General features: G+C 39.8%; 1 protein-coding gene across 3 annotated transcripts; it reads left to right on the forward strand.

Moving 5' to 3' along the window:
* The first annotated feature begins 6 nt into the window (after window positions 1–6).
* On the forward strand, window positions 7–19,389 carry RIMS2 (regulating synaptic membrane exocytosis 2). 3 transcript variants are annotated; one of them, XM_010709227.2, is made up of 6 exons: window positions 7–52; window positions 12,645–12,786; window positions 13,670–13,782; window positions 14,478–14,579; window positions 16,018–16,157; window positions 16,546–19,389. In XM_010709227.2, the coding sequence occupies exons 1-6, from the start codon at window positions 25–27 to the stop codon at window positions 16,762–16,764; spliced, it is 744 nt and encodes a 247-aa protein (XP_010707529.1). In that variant the 5' UTR covers window positions 7–24; the 3' UTR covers window positions 16,765–19,389. The 3 variants fall into 3 exon arrangements, with proteins under 3 accessions (XP_010707529.1, XP_019469754.1, XP_019469753.1); XM_019614209.1 differs by lacking the exon at window positions 7–52 and adding an exon at window positions 536–632; XM_019614208.2 differs by lacking the exon at window positions 7–52 and adding an exon at window positions 544–641.
* The last annotated feature ends 244 nt before the right edge of the window (window positions 19,390–19,633 follow it).

Raw genomic sequence — 19,633 nt, forward strand, 5'->3', positions numbered from 1 at the left:
GCGCTGGCGGTGTACTTCCCCTGCATGAACTCGCTGGAGGAGGAGGACGGAGGTGAGGGGAGCTCCGGGGCGCGCGGGGCCGGTGGGCTCCGGACGGTCACCGTGCCGGCGGCTGGAGAGGGGAAAAGGAGCGCGGGGGGTGCCGAGCATCAGCTTGGGCATGAAGTTACTGACCAGGCGCTAGTTACATAGAAAGGGGGAAGAGGGCTCGTGTAGTTTGCGTTTTTTTCGTGGTGAAAAGAAACGGCGCTGTCCTCACGGGCAGTTCTCTGGGACTGTGTGGGCTCGTTCGGGCGTCCCCTGTCAAAGTACACTGGCCGTGTAAGTGCTCCTTGGCGGTGGCTGCACACCGTGCAGCTCACACGAATCCTCTCTCCGTAAAGCCAAGTCCTTCAGTGGAGCGCTGCTCCCGTCCCGGGGGTTTGCTGTGGGACCAGGACTTCACAGAACAAGGAGGAGAAATGGGATGGGTTCTGTGTGTAACCGGGGCCGGGGGGGAGTCCGAGCCATTCGGAAACCTGTAGGGTTACAAGTTACCGTTAGGAACGTTGTAACAGAGATGTATCTGTACTGAGGAGTAACACCAAACTCTCCCTGGGACTCAACTTGTGTTTTGTAAAGAAAACCACGTGGTGGGTCAGGTAGCTACATGTAGAAGCAAGAGTCTTCCTAGTGTTTGTCAGAAATAATTCAAGATTTTTTAATTCCATTAAGAATAATTGTATACATTGCACCTTGGTTAGGTTTAGCAATATCAAATTAAGATACTGTATTTGTGTGATGCTACTAGGCATCCATCAGGTATGGGTGTATGACTGTATTTCAGACACCCGCACAGCATTGTGTCACCTTCCACATTTGTGGCCAAGCAGTGGCAAAGCTTTGTCCCCACACTTCTCGTGTCTCCACTGATCTTTCCATTGCAGCAGCCCCCACATTCTCATCACAGAGCATCTCTCTCTCCTGATGCAGATGCTGAAGTCGATCCCTTGCCTGTCTCTGAGCTGCTGCTCAGGACATGTCAGGTTGGCTCCTTCTGTAGAAAGAGGGAGCTGCTCCCTGGGGCAAAACGTCCTTCTGTGCTTCATCTATTCTCTGCTGTAAACAGGGAAGCAGACTGCAAAAAATTGTCATTAGGCTGCAGGAAAGGATGCGGAGGGCATTTTGCTTGATCTTCTGACGTGCTAATAAACTCTGCAGCTCAAAACACACATATTTAAAGGACTGATAGTATCATAAATGATACTAAACATACTTAGGTGTTCTTTCAAGATATTCTTCTGTCCATTCCAGAATTGTTGTCTTTTCAGTCCCGATTGTACAATAATTGCATCAGTCCTGTGCAGACTCACAGTACTGATTTATTTTGTTCCGGCCTGTTTTCTTTACTTCTCTAGAAAAAGACTTTATTGCTCAATTGAGATTGTTGCAGTCTTAAACTGTTCACTGGTCTGAAGAAATTTGAACTTAATGAAAATCAGTAGGGAATATCTGATAATTTAATGATAATTCAACTGCATTTCTTTTTTAGTTAGTGCTGGCAAGTTTTTTAAGCAAGTGACAAGAGTTTACATACTGATTTTTTTACATGTTATGTTGATCTATGTTATATGATCCTATACGGCTGTTGGGTACGCTTCAAAAAGGAATTTGTGTAATGCAAATGAAAACTAGAGACACAAGTACTGTGTTATTCCTATGCAGTTGAATTTCTTCAGACATCCAGGTAACAGAGGCATGGCAGGCACAGCAGCTGAGCTTCTTTTCCTAGTGCCTCTCTGAGACTATCGAGAAAAAAATGCCATGGGATTGTTTTATTGCAAGTCACCCCTGCCCTCAAGTTGGATTTTTTTTCTTCAGAGTGCTTTTATGCAATTGTATGTCTGTGCCTCTGTCCATTAATTGGAGTGGTACGTGCACTCACGTGTTCATGCACTTAATGCTCTTTTACAGTTTGATCTGCAGAAGCAAAGTGTTAAACCCACTTCATAAGTTACACAACCTCAAGAACTAGTTATTTCTGTGAATGACCCTCAAGAAGTAGTTATTTCCATGTATGATGGATAGGTTAAAAAAGGCAACCTGCAGTGGGAGTGCTTTTACATTTTCTACTCGATCACACTTCTAATACAAATAGAGAATCATATCTTTTGGGGCTCTTATTTGTGGTACTCCCTTAAAGACTACTGTTCATTGACTGCTGAAATGAGCACACTGGCCCATGGGCATAAGTTTGGGCATGGAAGGAAATGCGTAATTTCAAATTTGGAAGTCACTGAAACTCAACAGAGGTATTAATAGGAAGAAATTTAGAAGCCATTTTTAGAACACCGTGAACAAGAAGGTACATTTGAGTGTCAGCTGATTAAAGAAGCCTTGGCATCCCAGTTGCACTGTGCTGAAGAAGCTGTGGCAAAGCTGTAGTTCTCCAGCCCTGAGATGGGCACCAACTTGCCATGAGTCAGCCAGGCTTACAGTCTAGGGAGCTGAAACTCTGCATTTCCAACCTGATGATCGGTAACATGAGTCCTTCAAGTTTGTCCCTGTTTTTTAAAATTTCTAAATGAGTTTATTATTCTTACCTGTGTGTAGCAAACAGCATCGAAAAAATCTTCATCATTGATTTACTTCTGCTTGTGCACACCCAGAATTATTGCTTCATATGGTACCAGTGCAAATTTAGTCTTTTACCAAAGTGTCAAGGTGTACACAGCATGTCACTTGCATGCCTTGGTAGCTTCATTTGTGATAAAGGGTACAGCCTGTATTGCAGAATAAGAATTGGCATCCAGTGGTGCTTGGAAAGGATTTACATATGGGATGTGGTGAAGGGAGGTGTTGGGTGCAGAGGGCAAATTCCAAAGCAGCTCTTGAAGCATCTTGAGCGTCACATTTGGTCTCTCAATCCCTGCTCTGTTGAGATTAAAGGAAATTGTCAGTAAATAACTTGGGAGTTTCTACTGTAATGTTTGTGACATCCTTTTAGATGTCCATGTAGATGTAGTGCCAAGTTTTATGCACATAACAAGTTGGAAAGCAGTGGATTTGAGCTTACCAAACTTTCCTATGCTTGATTGGATAATGTGCTTGAGCAAGTGAATTCTTTTGGGTAAGAAAGACAGGTATCCTACACGGAGAAACAAAAGCAAAGGCTCTGTTTGCGTGTGGTCAGTAGAAAGCCTGTGTCTGTTTTTATGAGTGGGACTGCTAACTTGGTACTTCCTCACATTACACCACGTCTATTGTTTGCTGTAATAAATTTGTGCCGCAGTTTCCTTTTTGTACTCTATTTACATTCACTTCTGCCTGGCATTTACTCTGGGGTGATGGAGTATGCTGTTAAATGGCAGGTTGTCAGGAGTGCAGGTATGGAACAGCTGCTCATAGCAAGACCTGTGTGTAGAAATACACCCCTCCAAGAGGGATTATATTTCAATTTCATATTTTTGCCAAAGCACTGTGTTTTTGAGTGGTATTGGAGCTGTGAGATTCAAGGGGAAAGTCAAATGTTTTGCAGGTGTTGAAGACAATTCAAGAGATAATTTACAATAATTTAAAACACAAATTAATTCAGAAAAAAAAAAACTGGAAAGAATTTTGGTATCCCAATATGTTAGAAAAACAAAAGGCAATTGAGAAAAAAAGCCACAGAATGTTCTTCAGCCCAAGACAGTCATGCCAAAAATAGCAAGAATGAGTTGTGTTAGCTGAGGAGAAGATACATTGCTGTTCTGCATAATGATGTCTACTATAAGAGATAACATGAATGTTGCTAGAGGGGTTCAGTGGGAACTGAAACACATTATATGCTGTTGTTTCCAGCTGGCAACTATCTGGAAAACTTGCTAGAATTCAACTTGCTTGAACTGTTCAATCCCACGTAGATGCAAGCAGGAATGTTGCCATTGATGCTGGTTAGTGAATGATCAAGACTTCTTTAAATGTACACTTAACTGTGTGGTTGAGCACTGTTATTGGTTTCAGTGGCATGACTCGCAGATTAATCATCTGCTCACTTGTAGAGCTGGAATAAAGCTGTGCAGTTCCTGGGTTCTGTTCTGTGGTTAGGCCACACTGTCCCTCCGGAGGTCCCAGTAGACAATAACAAGCAGACAATAATTTAACCAGAAATAGAAAATGGGGGAAGTAGTAACAATAAATTCATTAACGTGGTAATTATTAAAGTGAAGAGAATCCTGCACATGAAGTAGTTATGCTTTAAAATTATCCTCTTAGAAGGAATAAAGTAGTAGCAAGAATATCAGGCAGTGACGAAAATGAGAATAACTGCATCTTCTTGGGGGAATTGGCCTACTTTTTGGCCTTGCTGGTAAAGATAACCTTGTTTATATGCAGTGTGCATAGGCAGATTGAAAGTGGAAGATGAAGGAAAGGTGCACTGCCTTACAGAGGGGCTGTAAAAGGCAGAGCTTTAAGGACCGTAGGCTTGATTGATGCTAACAGACCAGAGACTGTTTACTGCCTATCTCCTGGCTCATTTGGAGGATAAATCGGTATGACATCAAAGTTTATGTCCGGTAGTTTTTTTCATGTTTGCTGCTCGAGCACTGCACCAGGTCTGCCTCTCCATCCATGCTGTGGGACTGGGGTCTCCCATCCGTCCCACTATTCTGGCTGACTCTAGGGCAGAGGCAGCACAGAAGTCATTTCCAGCAATTTCTGTTAGCCTTTTTTCAGACCAAGGTGGTTTTACCAGGTACTGTGCTGATGAATGATGTAAATACTGAGGTGGATAAGACCTTTTAAATAAGAAGCATAGAAATATATATATTGTTGTGAGCAAAGTAAAGAAAGTGGCTGGAAAAAAACACATGGAATCTGGGAACTGGTTGGAAAAACTACAGAGAAAACTAGAATAGATTGCAGAAGGATTAATGTTTGAAGTACAACCTGACCATATGATGGATATGTCCAGCAGAATTTTAATGCTGTATTTCTTCTACATTTGTTGCGTTTCTCTTCCGAGCTTTGGTTACTCAACAGCATCTACCTGAACAGCTGACAGATGGCTCAGGCATGGCTGCAGCAGCAGCCACAAAACTACAGTGTACAGCAGGTCTCATCCCTGGTGGTACTTCCATCAACCTGAAAAAGCCTTCTGATTGCATCTACATGCTGTAATTGCCATTTCTCAGTGGCAAGATCAACAGCGCAGTCAGAGCAGTGCCACGCTGGGTTGCCACCTTTTCAATTCTGGAGCTAAATGTTTAACAGCAGTAGTTTGGAAATGGGTCATTACAGTGTGAAATGTCAGAGTTCTGGGAACTCTGGTTATTTAAATAATGATATTTGCATGGTACCATTGCCCATCTTAGACAAAGCTAGGAGAAAGATCTGTTTCCAATTTGTGTAATCTCAGTAGCCATCCAACTACTTGGCATCATCTATCTCATTAAGTCCTAATAGAACATGTTGAATTGTTTCAGCACGCTTGGTACATCATTCAAAAATGCTGCACAGATCCTTCTGATAATGGATGTAATGACTCTTGCTATACTAAGAATAAATAGGATTGAGTTAAAGAATGGCATTACTAGTATTACTACATATTTAGAAAATATCTCTGAATTCATATAAAATAAAAATTAAGAAGCTTTTCTAAGCTTCTCATTATAGAAACACTGTTTCAGAAGTTGTAATCTGCTCTTGGCACTACATGGAGTAACTGTTCGCAGTGAGCGCCCAAGAATGTTCATCATCCAGGAAACTGCATGTGCATGTAAACATAATGATGTTGTAACTCAGAACTGCAGTTTTGATGGTTTATTTTTACTCATCCTTTGTCACTGGCAAAATCAAAGGCTGGGTTTAATGATTTCTTGTGGTGAAGTCGTATACCTATGTAGCGATTCCTAATGTAAACGTTATGTAAAATTAGAATGTAATACTACAACATTGCTTGGTCTATTTATTCAGAATTTTAATAGCTTAGGGATGAGGTTGATTTCCCACTGCTTTGCACTTTTTGTAGTCGTGTACATTACTGGACAAGATTTACAGAGCGGATATAAAATGCTACCATTCTGATTTGACACTTCCAGAACACACACAAAGTCAGACCTGGTAGGTTTGAATTGCTAGAACACTCATATCACCTGCCTAAGTGAGGGTACCTAAAATACTGTTCATTCAGGTCACTTGGTACTTGGGGCATCCGAGTTTTCCATTGTCATATCTTTGTGTTTGCTCTTCCAGCAGTTGTAAAGGGCTGTTGGCTCGTGGGTCCTCTGATACACTTGGAAAAGCTGTGGTCCTATCAGAAACAGAGGCAGAAACTTCTGCAACAGTGCTGGACAGGCCTAAGTGGTCATGTACAGTTGTGTTTGTTGTCCTTCTTGGCCATGAAGTAAAAAAACAACCACAATATAACCTTAATAGAGCTGTCCTGACCTCCCTATGAGCCAAATAAGCAATTAAAAAAATGTTAGAAGTATTTTCTTTTATTTGCACATAAAATCAGAAGGTTATATTGTTATCATTTCAAAAGGGCAAGCTTAGTGTTCTGACTGTTCCATTTCAAATGTACTTAGGTAAATATCCATCACACAAAAGTTGAATTGTTATATCTTTTAATGAGATGCATTGATGCGTCATTAATTCAGTTGGAAAGCTGTAAGGAGTGAGTTAGAAGGTAAAAAGATAAAGCCAAAGATTTTTGCACTAGAGAGTGCAGTTTCTGATGTCAGTACAAGGGATATGCAGGGCAAAAAGAAACAGAGGATAAAGCTATCTTTTCTGAAATACTAAGTAAAGTTGGAATGTGTGGAAACAGGAATTTGCTGCTTCAATTTGTACTGTAAAATATATTGCTTTACATTATACTTAAAAACATCTCCTGCCATGTTAAGGTTGCAGTCAAAGTCTGTACTCAGCATCTATAAACCAGAGGAGCCAACCAAGAGTCTGCACACAGTTGGTTTGCTGTTATAAAGCTAAGGCCAAGTAACCAGTAGAGGAATGGAGGTGCCTGAGAGTGGCAGGAGCACCAGCAGTGCCTCCACGCAGCCGGCTCCCTGAGATGGCTCTCAGCGTGTGGTATCTCTTATCAGGGGTAATTCCTGGGTAAGGGAATGGCTGAACAGCAAACCCCCCTGCTGTGGTTCTGTACATGCACAGCCAGGATCTTGAGGAGGAGTACCCAGCACAGGTATTGGAAACAAGCTGAGAGCTGCCAGAGGCAGTTTGGTCATTTTATATGTAGCATGTTCACCACTGATTCTGTATAATAATACAGGGGATACAGGAATTTTAGGAACGTTAAGGTAATTATCACTACGTGGCAAATATGGCTCTTGTTAACACCTCAGTCTTGTAAAAATATTTCAAAAGCTTTTGGGATCGTAAGTGTTGAAAAGCTTAAGCTGATGCCCCATGCAGGCAAAAGCAGTTTTTATTTTCTGATGCTCTAAAACATTTGCTGAAGGGTCACTTAGGACTAGCAGGAGAACGACCATGAACAGAGCAGGAAAATTTAAGTGGCAGAATATGACTTTGAACATTAAAATATGGGAGAAAATAAAGAGTAGGTGCCTGCCCTGCTTTGGAGTCGAGTGTGATGAACTGACTTCACTTTATGTGGCCACAGCAAGCCAGGGGGATCTGACCTGTTCCACACTGAAAATGTGACCAATCTTGCTGTGAAAGGGAAGTAAAATACTGGCAAAGGATGCTGCAACCTGGTCTAAGCTTTTTACCCCATAAACAGCTGAGATTCATGGTGGCTGCTTCTTGAGTCCCGAATATGGGAATTCATCAGGAGTGGAATCCAGAACCTTCTACATCCAGTACTGACCAGAAGCTCAAGCAGCAGTTTTACAGCTGATTATTTCATTCAGTTCTCTCTTTCTTTCACTTTTTCTTAGATACTGTCTTGATTAACCTTAATCTTAATTACCCATGCTTCCATTGTGACCAGAGCCAAGAGGAGGAAACAGAAAGGCACAGGACAAGAGTGAAAAAGCATTTTTTGACTAAAAATGAAAAATTAACAATAGTTCCCAAGAAATTTAAAAGTCTTTTCTGATCAGAGGTTGCAAGGCTTTGTCTTTTAGCAGTTACTTCCTCCCATCCTGTAGGACAGGATTTTCTATAGTACTTTGGGAACATTATGTTCCAGCAGTCTGAGGCTGTTTAAGTCTAGTCTCTGTCAGACTTTGCCCAACTGGCTGCTTCCACTCTGAAGTGCATCCATACTGAGGGCAGCACTGCTTTTGGTTCCTACAGCAGGCCATTGCCATCCCAGTCTGAATTTCTCAGCGTTTTAGAATCAGATATGCACGGGAAGAAGGAGCACAAATCCTCCCTTCTTACAAGTGCAAAAGAAAAGCCCTCTGGTTATGGTTACTCCTGGCACTTTTCTTTGGGCTTCAGAGCTGCTTGCATCATACACCAGGGAGAAACTTCATTGGGATGACTGTAACGGAACAAGCTGGTGGTTAGCACTGCTTTTGAGAAGCAGTAAGATGGGCTCAAATACTTAAATCAAGGTGATGGTGGAATCTGGGTTTCCCATATCCTGCTTAAATTAGTAGATCCTAATTCCATGTTGTCTATTTGGGGTCTGTGGGTGATGCAAGCAAAGAAACCACTCAGCTGTGGTTCCCTGTGGTGCTTAAACAAGAGCTAAATGCCTGCTTCAGTGCAGCCAAGACTGGGGCTGTGCCAGATCAAGAACTGTGTGTGGAAGGGGACTCAACAGCTACCCTGTCCCCTAGTCTTGGGCAGGATCAAGTGTTCTTAAATAGATTTTTTTAACTTGTTCCTAACATGCCCAGAGCAGTTTTCTGGATACTTTCACTCTTGAAAAATGGTCAAAAATGGTCACTTCAGTCTTCCTTCTGACTTTAACTGAAAATACTGAACTAATTTCATCCAGCCTTCTTGCCACAGTGGGAAGTGGCCCCCCAAGCACTGGAGTGTTTCTGAATCCAAAGCTGCCCCATACTCCCTGCAAGTCCTGCAAGGAGATCTCATACCTGATGGAGACCAACACTGCCAGTTGGGATCAGCCAGGGCCAGCAGTGTCCTCTCCCAGCGCTCTGCATCCAGCGCTTGCTGAGAGCGAGCTGAGGCTTTGTGCTTTCCCCCACTGACAACAGTTTTCATCTTTTTCATCTGGCTAGATCCCTACTCACAGAAGGTGATCCGTTCTGCTCACTGCAGATTGCAACTTGCCCTCATTTGATGTGGAAGATCATTTCAGGAGAGTCACATCCCTAATTTGCAAATGATTTGCACTCCAAGTTGTGGGAGCGAATAATTCCACATGTCATTTAGAAAATGTGGCCTGTGGAGTCTATTTGCAGTAACCACATTAGTTAAATTACCAGTGTGATTAACTATAGGAATGAATGTGCTTTCATAAATGCCAGGGCAATTATTTCTCATAATTTATTCCACTCCTTGCAATATGGCCATAAGATTCTGAGCTAATGTTTTTCCGATAATATATTCCACATTTGCTGATGAGGTCTTAAGAGAAATTTCTTCTTTCTAGGGTGATTAGATTATACTAATTTGGAGAACGTTTCCAGTGTTCTTCATTTCATCAATTCATTAGAATTGAGTAAATTGTGAGAAAAGTTATTTTCAGTGTAGGTGGTCAGCAACATACTTAGCAACAAAGTACTCTACTGATTCTCTCATTTCTGCATCCTTTCATTTAGGAGGTGGGGAAGTGTTAAAAACAGTGTGTGAAGTGAATGTGTATGTATAAATACTTCATGTTTACAAATCCAGACTGCCACCTTACAGTGGCACCAGTTGCATGTTTACTTCTTTGTCAGTGGCAGATGCATTCCCATGTTACTGATCTAGCTAGAGAATGGTATCACCTCAGTAGGGCTCACTGAACCATACGTTTGTTTTCAGAACTGGTTTTGTGAAATAATCTGTATTAGAAGAGAAAGAACAACTTTTAAATGTACTGTCTGTCTTCTGTACTTCTGTTCCCAATTGCCATTTTGCTGTTAAAATCTTCAGTTCTGATTTCAAGAAACATCAACATCATGATTAGGAGTGTTACTGCTGAAAGGTCAGATCTTTCTCTTTTGACACTATCAGAGAGCTGTGCCTTTTTCTGCTGAAAGCTTGAAAATAGTCACATAGTTTTATATTGGTTCAGTATTAGAGTTGAAATAATTCCTGTTTACCATCTGCATTTATACTAAATTTGGGTCTACAGTGCATATTCAATTGCAGGCTGTAAACAAGTTGTGCTTCTTGGCTGCTGGCTTGCCTTTCTGTGAACCAGAGTCCTTATTTCAGTTAAAATAGTGTGGGAAAGGAACACTGGATCAGAGGGATGCTAACAACAGCTGGTGAAACACGTGTCGCTGTGACTTGAATTGCAGTAGTTGTGCCCTAATTTCTCAGTAAATTGATACGCAACGTTTGTGTTGATTTTTTTCTGTGAATATTTTGCTAGGGTGAAGGCATGCAAAATTTGCATTCAAATTCAGAGAAAAAATTCTGCCTTGCTAATTAGTGAAGGCTGCTGTGTACGTCCAATTCATATTGATCCCAAACGCCCAAATCTGTGAAAGATGATAGGAAAACTTGACGAATCATATAAGATGGATCATTCCATTAAATTTGTATAATTCACATCTACCATGATGAAATGAAAATGGCCACTGTTTAACAGGACCGAACAAAAATGAATGCTAAGCCATCCTACGATGGAAGGGTAACATCCTGTGACAATACTTTAATGAAAAAAGCATGGGGCTCCAGGAACTGTGTCTCTTTCACATAATTGTAATTTTATGTACCTTCTCTACAAGACAATGGTAAATGTTTTTTCAGGCAGTTTGTGGCAGTGTTTCTTTTACCTGAATGATTGAATTTTAGACCAACACTGGAACAGTGTTGGAAGTCAGCTGTCAGCTCTCATTAGTTTAATACAAAAATTGGAGCAGCAGACTCTTGGAACACTACAACCCAATTGTTGATTTCTGCCCTTCATATTCCATATGCCATGTTAGCTTTGTGTCTTTTTATTTGTATTCATTGTTTTAGAGAATGGCATTTTCAGAAGTAGTTGTGACATAGTAAAAGAAATAAAAATGATTTCACTCTGTTAGGTAGCTGAAGATCTAGAGTAAAATTAGAGTTTTTGCTGCTATATACATGTACTGATTAAAAGTCATCATAGAATCACAGAATCATAGAATGGCCTGGGTTGAAAAGGACCACAATGATCATCTAGTTTCAACCCCCCTACTATGTGGCAGAGCCACATCCCAGCTTTGTTTTGAATGCCTCCAGAGATGGGGCATCCACAACCTCCTTAGGCAACCTGTTCCAGTGTGTCGTCACCCTCTGTGAAAAGCTTCCCTCTAATATCTAACCTAAATCTCCCCTGTCTCAGTTTAAAACCATTCCCTCTTGTCCTGTCGCTATCCACCATTGTAAACAGCCATTCCCCCTCCTGTTAATACACTCCCTTCAAGAATTGGAAGGCCACAATGAGGTCTCCCTGGAGTCTTCTCCAAGCTAAACAAGGGCAGTTCCCTCATCCTTTTATCATAGCAGAGGTGCTCCCTCCTCTGGACTCGTTCCAAGAGCTCTGCATCTTTTTTGTACCAGGGGTCCCAGCATTTTAAGGAATGTGTAGAAGTCTTTTAATAAGCAATATGACTACAAGGCATGAATGAGCCTTTCACAATACTTATATAGTAATGTTTCATTATTGATAAATATTGAAGTGTGTCCCATTTTTTGACAAGGGGCAGTGGGTTTTCAAGATGTTTGGGGTATCTGTTTCCCATCTCACTGCAATTCCCATGTTCTTTATCCAGTCTGTATCCCTCCTTACTGGAGGGACTGGGATACGGTTGTTGAATACCTCAACCCATACTGCAGTCTGTAGGAACGAATGACACCAAGTGGGACTGCTGAAGTCTACAGCCCTTTCCTCTTGCAGTATGTCCTCTTAACTAAGCCAGCTCCTGTGTTCAGAACTCCTCCTGAGGATGCGAGCTATCAGTCAGTGTGCTGGGTTTACAACTAAGATAAAGCTGTGCAAGCAGATGCAAATGTGACACTTGGAGGTGGTTCAGACTATGCTACTGTCTTTTTTGATGCTAAATTAAAGCAACAAGTGGAAGGAGAAGATTGGGAATACATAATAAAGAATGGGAAGGATCCTTGATTTGTTGTTTACTGTCCTTACTAATGGATGTCTGTAATTTGATAAAGCAGATAATGACCAATGCTTTTAAATAAAATAATTCAGCTGGATTAGAATGTTCCTCAGACACTGCATGTTTTGACATAATGGCAGCATTCTAATTGAATCACTAAGAGAAAACATACCCTAAAGTGACTAGATTATGGCTACTGTAAATCTGGTTAGCTCCTCAGCCAGATCTGGATTTTGTGTATGCTGTCTGCCTTGAAAAGCTGGTGGTGACAACAAAGGTACTTTAAAAGGCATTTACGCTGAGTGTTCTGACTGCTTGCCTGTTACTAAAATACTGATGTTTTTTAAGTGGAAGATTTGGTGCAGGTCAGCAATCTGGCATCCACTGTTTCTGCAGCGTGGAGTGGCTGTTCCCTGGCCATAGCAGAGATCTGCAGATGGCCACTGTGTGATGGAGATGTCTCTTTTGTCTCTGCAGAGGCGGGGGGTAAGAAGCTGCGGAGCACCGTCCAGAGGAGCACTGAGACAGGGCTGGCTGTGGAGATGAGAAACTGGATGACCCGCCAGGCCAGCCGGGAGTCGACAGATGGGAGCATGAACAGCTACAGCTCCGAGGGAAAGTAAGCTGCAGCCATTGCTGTGGTCACCTGGCATTTCTCTGCAATACCGATAGATGAAAGTGAGGTGAATGCTGTAGGTCCTGTTGAGTCAGAATCTTTCCCACAGGCTTGTGTCATTGATGGGCTGCATGGAGACCAAGCCTAAGTTTCTTCCCGTGACCAAGAGAGCCTTCCGTGATTCATAAGGGCAGTGTGAGGAACGTTTCTGCAGCTCCATCAAAGACACTTGGTGGGTCAGAGACACACAGTACAGTTTGTGTGCAGTGCTGTGGGTTAAACACAGGAAAATTGATTTCTCTTCTGAAAGCCTCTGCTTTCAAGACTGCCTCCTCTGTTTTGCAAAGCCAAGAATTTCTAGAGCAAGCATTTCCAAATTCCATTCACTGGAATAAAGAATTTCTCAAAGATTCTGCTAATTAATCCTGAAAAATGGATGTGAGCAGACGTATGAGACTGTCATATATTTTAATGTCCCATGTCATGCTTTTCATAAAAGGCCAAGTTAAAGACCACTGAATAGCAGGTCCAAGGCTCTGCCCAGAACAGTCTTATTGTGGATAGATTTTTTTAGTGGTATTCACAGCACGGAACAACAGACCTTTACTGGTATATTGTTAAACTGGTACTGGTTTGAGTTGCTGCACTGTATGCACTTGAGATGGACTTACATTTATGATTGGTCATTACAAATCTCACTAGTCTTTTGTATTTTTCTTTTAATTGGTCATGTAGAAAATTACTATTTTCTCAAGCAGTTGCTGATCAGATTGTAAGCAGTTTTACCAAAAATATAAATGATAAAGACAAAAATCTAGAAAGCTAACCAAAACAAAAGGCAAGTTCAAGAGTATTTACTGTTTTTTTTTTTCAATATTTTTTTCAGTTTGATTTTCCCTGGTGTGAGGTTGGCTGCAGACAGCCAGTTTAGTGATTTTCTGGATGGGCTTGGTCCTGCCCAGCTTGTAGGACGACAGACATTGGCAACACCATCAATGGGTAAGCATTTGTGTCCTATAAAAGTAATATACTGAGTCTGGTAATTAGAACATAGAAATTAAGTAGATTCTAATTCTTTATACAAGGATTTTCCGTGTGATTTTGAACAACTTGATCTATAGTTAAGAACTGTATCCTGAGCCAAAGTTGAACATAGTTGTGGATTTTCGTAAGGATATTCAAAAGTAGAAAGATGCCTTGAAAAATTCAATCCTTTATCTCTTCTTCTTCAGTATTCCATTTTTGAAATGTGGCTATGAGACCTATTCTTTCTCTGAATTACTTGGGTAGTATTGAACAAAAATAGGGATTTAGGTGCAAAGTAGTTGTTACTGTCATGCCCACAGATTCTATACATTCAGAAGTACCTTTTCATACCTTTTTATAAACTAGAGCAAGAGTGAAATGGTTCTACGCAGTTTTACAGAGCTGCTTTGTACTAATACCCTTGCTGCCTTTATGTCTCTGAAATTCTTAGAAAAGAATGTAATTTGAAGTAGTAAGAGCAATGGAAAAGGGAGGTGAGAGGTTACTGCAGGGCTCTTTCATTGTTTTATTACAAAAGTAGCAGTGAAGAGAATAGGCATTAAATTAACAAGTAGTATTCAAATCTGGATTGTACTTACTGCTGGAATTCAGAACAGAGAAGTTGTCAAATATTCATTCTAGAATTTGTTTGTTTGTTTGTTTTCTAGGAGATATCCAGGTAGGAATGATGGACAAGAAAGGACAGTTGGAAGTAGAAATTATCCGAGCCCGTGGCCTTGTTGTAAAACCAGGTTCAAAGACACTGCCAGGTAAGGAAGAAAAATCTTGGCACCATGAATAGAGTTCTACTGAAAAAAAAAGAATTCAAAAAAACTTTCCAACTTCTGTGGCTTTACAATTCAACTTTGGTGACTTTTTTTAGCAAACTCTTGTGTCAGCAAATTACAATACTGTTCACTGAAATAGAGAAATGTACTGAAATGGTATAAAAGCATGGAATGCATACAAAAATAATTTTCAACAGTACTTTAGGAGAAGAAAAAATAGGCTGTTCTCTGCTACCAGAAGACACAAAATATTTGAGTAATTGCAAATGCACTCTTGGGAATTAGATAGAATTCCAGTAACTAAAGGGGACCTACAAGACATCTGGAATGAGACTCTTTTTCAGTGTGTGTAGTGACAGGATAAGGAGTAATGATTGTAAACTGAAAGAGTGTCCTCTTTTTAGATTAGATATAGGGAAGAAATTTTTTATTATGAGAATGGTGAGGCACTGGCATAGATTGCCCAGAGATCTGGATGCCCCCTCCCTGGAAGTTTTCTAGGTCAGGTTGGACTGGGGCTTTGAGCAACCTGATTTGATGGAAGCTGTTCCTGCCTATGGCAGAGGGGTTGAAACTAGGTGTTGTTTAAGGCCTTTTCCAACCAAACCATTCTGTGGTTCTTCGGAAGTAGGGTGTACACTGAAGAGGTGATATAACAATCTTAGAGGTAAAGGGGGAATCAACAAGATGTGTGGAATAGTACCTACTCTGAAAAGTAGACCACTATGTGATACTTACTCCTTATTTTATAATCTTATGTTCTATGACATTCTGTGAAAAGGACAGTAGGCTGATATTTTTAGTGACGTTTTCTGCCAAAATAGAAATTGTGTCAGAGTCTTTTCTTCACTAATTTTCACTTTGTGGATTATTTAAATTATTAACAATTTGGAGCATTGATCCAAATTTCACCAAAGTCAATGCAAGTCATTCATTTACTTAACAGGCCTATTTTGCACACTGTACAGTCATATATAGGAATACAGGTTGCCCAAGGGGTTGTGGATGCCCTCTCCTTGGATGCATTCAAGGCCAGGCTGGATGGGGCTTTGAGCAAACTGGTCTAGAGGGAGATGTCCCTGCCTATAGCAGGGGGTTGGAACTAGGTGATCTTAAAGGTCCCTTCCACCCTAAATTATTCTAAGACTATGATTCTATGAATATCTGATTTTTCCAGATCAAAATCTGAATTGTTTTGTTGCAAAAAATGACACGTGAAAAGAAGTGAAGAAAAAAAATTATACAAGGGAAAAAATAAAGAAAATGCAGAGATTCTTTGCATGTTAATAAATTTTACTATTGCCCGTGGAGATTTGTTCAAACAAGTTACGTATTCAGTAAAAGGCAAAATTTAGCATACAGGGATAGAATATTGCATCTATTATGCAAAAATCTGGACTTATTTTTCTTTCTTTCTCAGCACCATATGTAAAGGTGTATCTATTAGAAAATGGAGTCTGCATAGCCAAAAAGAAAACAAAGGTAGCAAGAAAAACGCTGGAACCGCTTTATCAGCAACTTCTATCATTTGAAGAAAGTCCCCAAGGAAAAGTTTTACAGGTAATTTTCATTGCTATTCTTAAACTGAGAACATCTCTCGTTCAGTTCTCACTGAGACATTTACAAAAATCTTTCATGCTTACATTTGGCAAGTTTTACTATTTCAAAGCCTTGTTGAGTACAGAAATACCAGAGTAACACCTACTGATGATTAGCGAGTAGAAAGTACTAGGCAAAAGTTAGCTATAGATTATTTTGCCTATACTATCTGTGCTTCTTACCTCACAAGGCTTTCTTTGGTATTACATATAGCTACTCAGTTACTTCCCAGCTCATTTCTGCTCTATATCTTGGCAATATATGCTCATGGAGGCATTTGAAGAATCAGATAAGTTCTTGTCATTGTTACTGATTTATTTCTGGTTTTGTGTATTTCCTTTGCTAACAGATAATTGTTTGGGGAGACTATGGACGTATGGATCACAAATCCTTTATGGGAGTGGCACAGATACTTTTAGATGAACTGGACCTGTCCAACATGGTGATTGGGTGGTTCAAACTCTTCCCTCCTTCTTCCCTAGTAGACCCAACTTTAGCTCCTCTCACCAGAAGAGCTTCCCAGTCATCTCTTGAAAGTTCAACAGGACCTTCGTATGCTCGCTCATAGCAGCTGTGAAACTGTTGTCATAGCAACCAGCGTTACAAAAAAAATAAATTACAGGTCGCAAACCCTGGTAACACTGCATGCTTAATGTTGTGTCTTCTGAGCCTGTTTCTAGGGCTACAACGCGATCCTGTGTTCTCAAGGAAGTTGCACACATTGTGCCCTACAAAAGGCCCTCAGGTGAAGGACTGAAGTCATGAAGAACTGATAGGTTTGGAGTTCAGGGACACTCAGTTTTGGTCCAATCTGAAGCCATGGACTAAACTAAAAGAATCAATCTGTTTCATGCAACAAAAGTCCTTTTCAATGGCATATCTATTTTGTTGCTCCTGTTTCTTTATCTGCCCTCCCCTCCTAAAGCTTGGTTATGCCACAGAAATGGAGTTACCCTCCCGTGAAGCCATGTTACAAGTTGGTGAAATTGAAGACATTAGAAGAAAAGAAGAATATAAAGGATGCTGGAAAAGTCAGCTGTCATTTGAAACAGTTACTTGAGATCTGAAAACTCTTCACACCAGAAAGGTTCAAGACTTAAAGTGGTGGGCTTCAAACATCCAGTTATAGATACAGTAAAACCCCAGATATGACGGACTCTGAAAAATAAAATTCTGTGGATATACCGTACTGTATGAAATTAAAGAAACTTTTTTGCATGGACACAGATTTAGCTGAACACTTAAATTATTTTCTTGGGGCTGCAACTTGCAAAAAAAACAAAAGAATAAATCAGCCATTTTCAACAGTTTATATTATTTTTAAAAATAAATTTCACTAGTGCATGGTTTTAAAGGGAAGAGAATGCAACAGGGTGATACAAAGACACACCACGTTTATCATTCTTTAAACCAGTCATGGTCTGTATTTTTGCAGACGTATATTAAAAATAAAAAATAATTTCTAGCAAATATTTAAAATTCTGTTTATGTGACAAGAAATAAGTGTAATATATTAAATTTATTTAAATGTAAAAGGTACAAGCCTTGTAAAGTTCAACATAATGTGCAAATTGTACACTTCTTTTACCTCCTCCTTTCTCTCCTTCCAGGCTCCCTTCTTCCTTTCGCTCTTTTTCCCCTCCATTTCCCATGATGATCATCATATTCTAAAATGGCTATCTTTTGACTTATTACTCTCTTACGCCCCATATTTGGTTTGAGGATTGCAGATTGTTCTGCATTTCTGAATTATTTGAGAAAAATATTGTTTAAGAACTTTTTTTTTTCTTTTCAAGCATGTTGAAAAGGATTTTGCAACATGGCTTGGGAGTACATTAATGTAATTCAGCATGTATTTGATAAAAAAAAAAAGATATTTGAACTTTTTGCAATTTATTGTACAGTGCATGGTAACTTATTTTCATTTTTTCTCACCTTCAAATTGAATTCTACAGCAAAATACTGGATTCATGTGGCCATTGTAAGATGTCTTCAATAAATTTCTTTTCAGCACCAGCATCATTCATTCAAGGGTTGAAGTATCATTTCTTGAAGGTTTTGGAAAGAGGAAAATTGAAGTAAATCATTGATTTTTAGGAGATAAATTTAAACAGTTTTATTTGCACTAAACCAAATTAATTGCTACAATCTTGAGATTATAAAAGCAGCAAAGATTACTAATTCTTACAGTTCTGTTGTAAAGTTCAGTTTTCATAAACTACATTTGTGTTGGCAAAGAGATAACTAGGTAATATCAGTCTGAAAATGTCAATCTTTGGTTCATAAATAGCCTTAAAGAAAGCTTATGGGTACCTCTCAGGCAGTTATTTGACACCATTACCAGAACTCTCATTGCAGTCAACACATCTCCAAAATCCTGGTTTTTGTAGCAGACAGTAACTGCCATTGGGTGGTGCTGCGAGTTCAAGCTTCTCATTAAATTACATGATTTAAAGGGAATGTAACTGGCTAACATTTAATAATAAAATGTCCCTTTTTTTCTGGGTCTTTGTATGCCTTTATTACCTACTTAAGGTTTAATATTGAAACCTTGCAATAATTTTTGAAATACACATTGCATTTACCTTTCAGGCCACACAGAATTATTCTGATTTTATTTGAAAATCTATTCATGTTTCCCATTGAGAAATTGTACATGCCTCATTAGAGGGCAAAAGTAATAATAGTATACTTAAATTGCCTTTTACTTTGTGCAATATCATATAAGTTGAGACTGTGTCTTGTCTTCAGAGTTTATATAATGGATCACTATTAAGTTAATGAACAGACTGGTAAAATTATATTTATTGAAATAATTTAGACACCTGTCTACCAGCAGCAAATAAATGCTATCAACATGCAGTCTACAATATTCCCTAGGGTAAAAGAAAAATACATAACCATTTTCCTGATACTGTGAGATGTGCGCACACATTGCTGTGTTCATTGTCCTATACAAATTATTTCCAATTTTAAAATCAAGGACACAATGCATGGAAGGTTTGTACATACTTGTCATTATGCAGTATTTATTTTAAAAAAAATTAATGTATTTTTTTTAATTTTCACACGTCTGCAACTCTACTTATGGTTTAGTCATGTAAATAGCACTATTCCAGTGATCACTGCTGTCTTGTACATACTATGTTTTAAAAAGTTAAAAGGAATTACAGTTGGGGGAAAAAAAAAAAAAGGCAGATTAGGGCCTGTAATGAACACCAACTAATGTAAATCGAACTCATTCTGGTGATGGTATTTAACACTTTAAATAAAACATTTTCTTTACAGAACTTGTGTGCAGCGCTTTGGTTCTTTTCTCACTGCGACAGCCATAAGCTAACAGACCCCATAAGCTATCAGACCTTGGCTGCAAGGCCGTGCTCAGATTTTGGTGTGACCAGAATGCTAAAGGCTGGGACTGTCCCATTTGTGGTCCC

The sequence above is a fragment of the Meleagris gallopavo genome, chromosome 3 (assembly GCF_000146605.3).
Source record: "Meleagris gallopavo isolate NT-WF06-2002-E0010 breed Aviagen turkey brand Nicholas breeding stock chromosome 3, Turkey_5.1, whole genome shotgun sequence".
NCBI classification, from domain to species: Eukaryota; Metazoa; Chordata; class Aves; order Galliformes; family Phasianidae; genus Meleagris; species Meleagris gallopavo.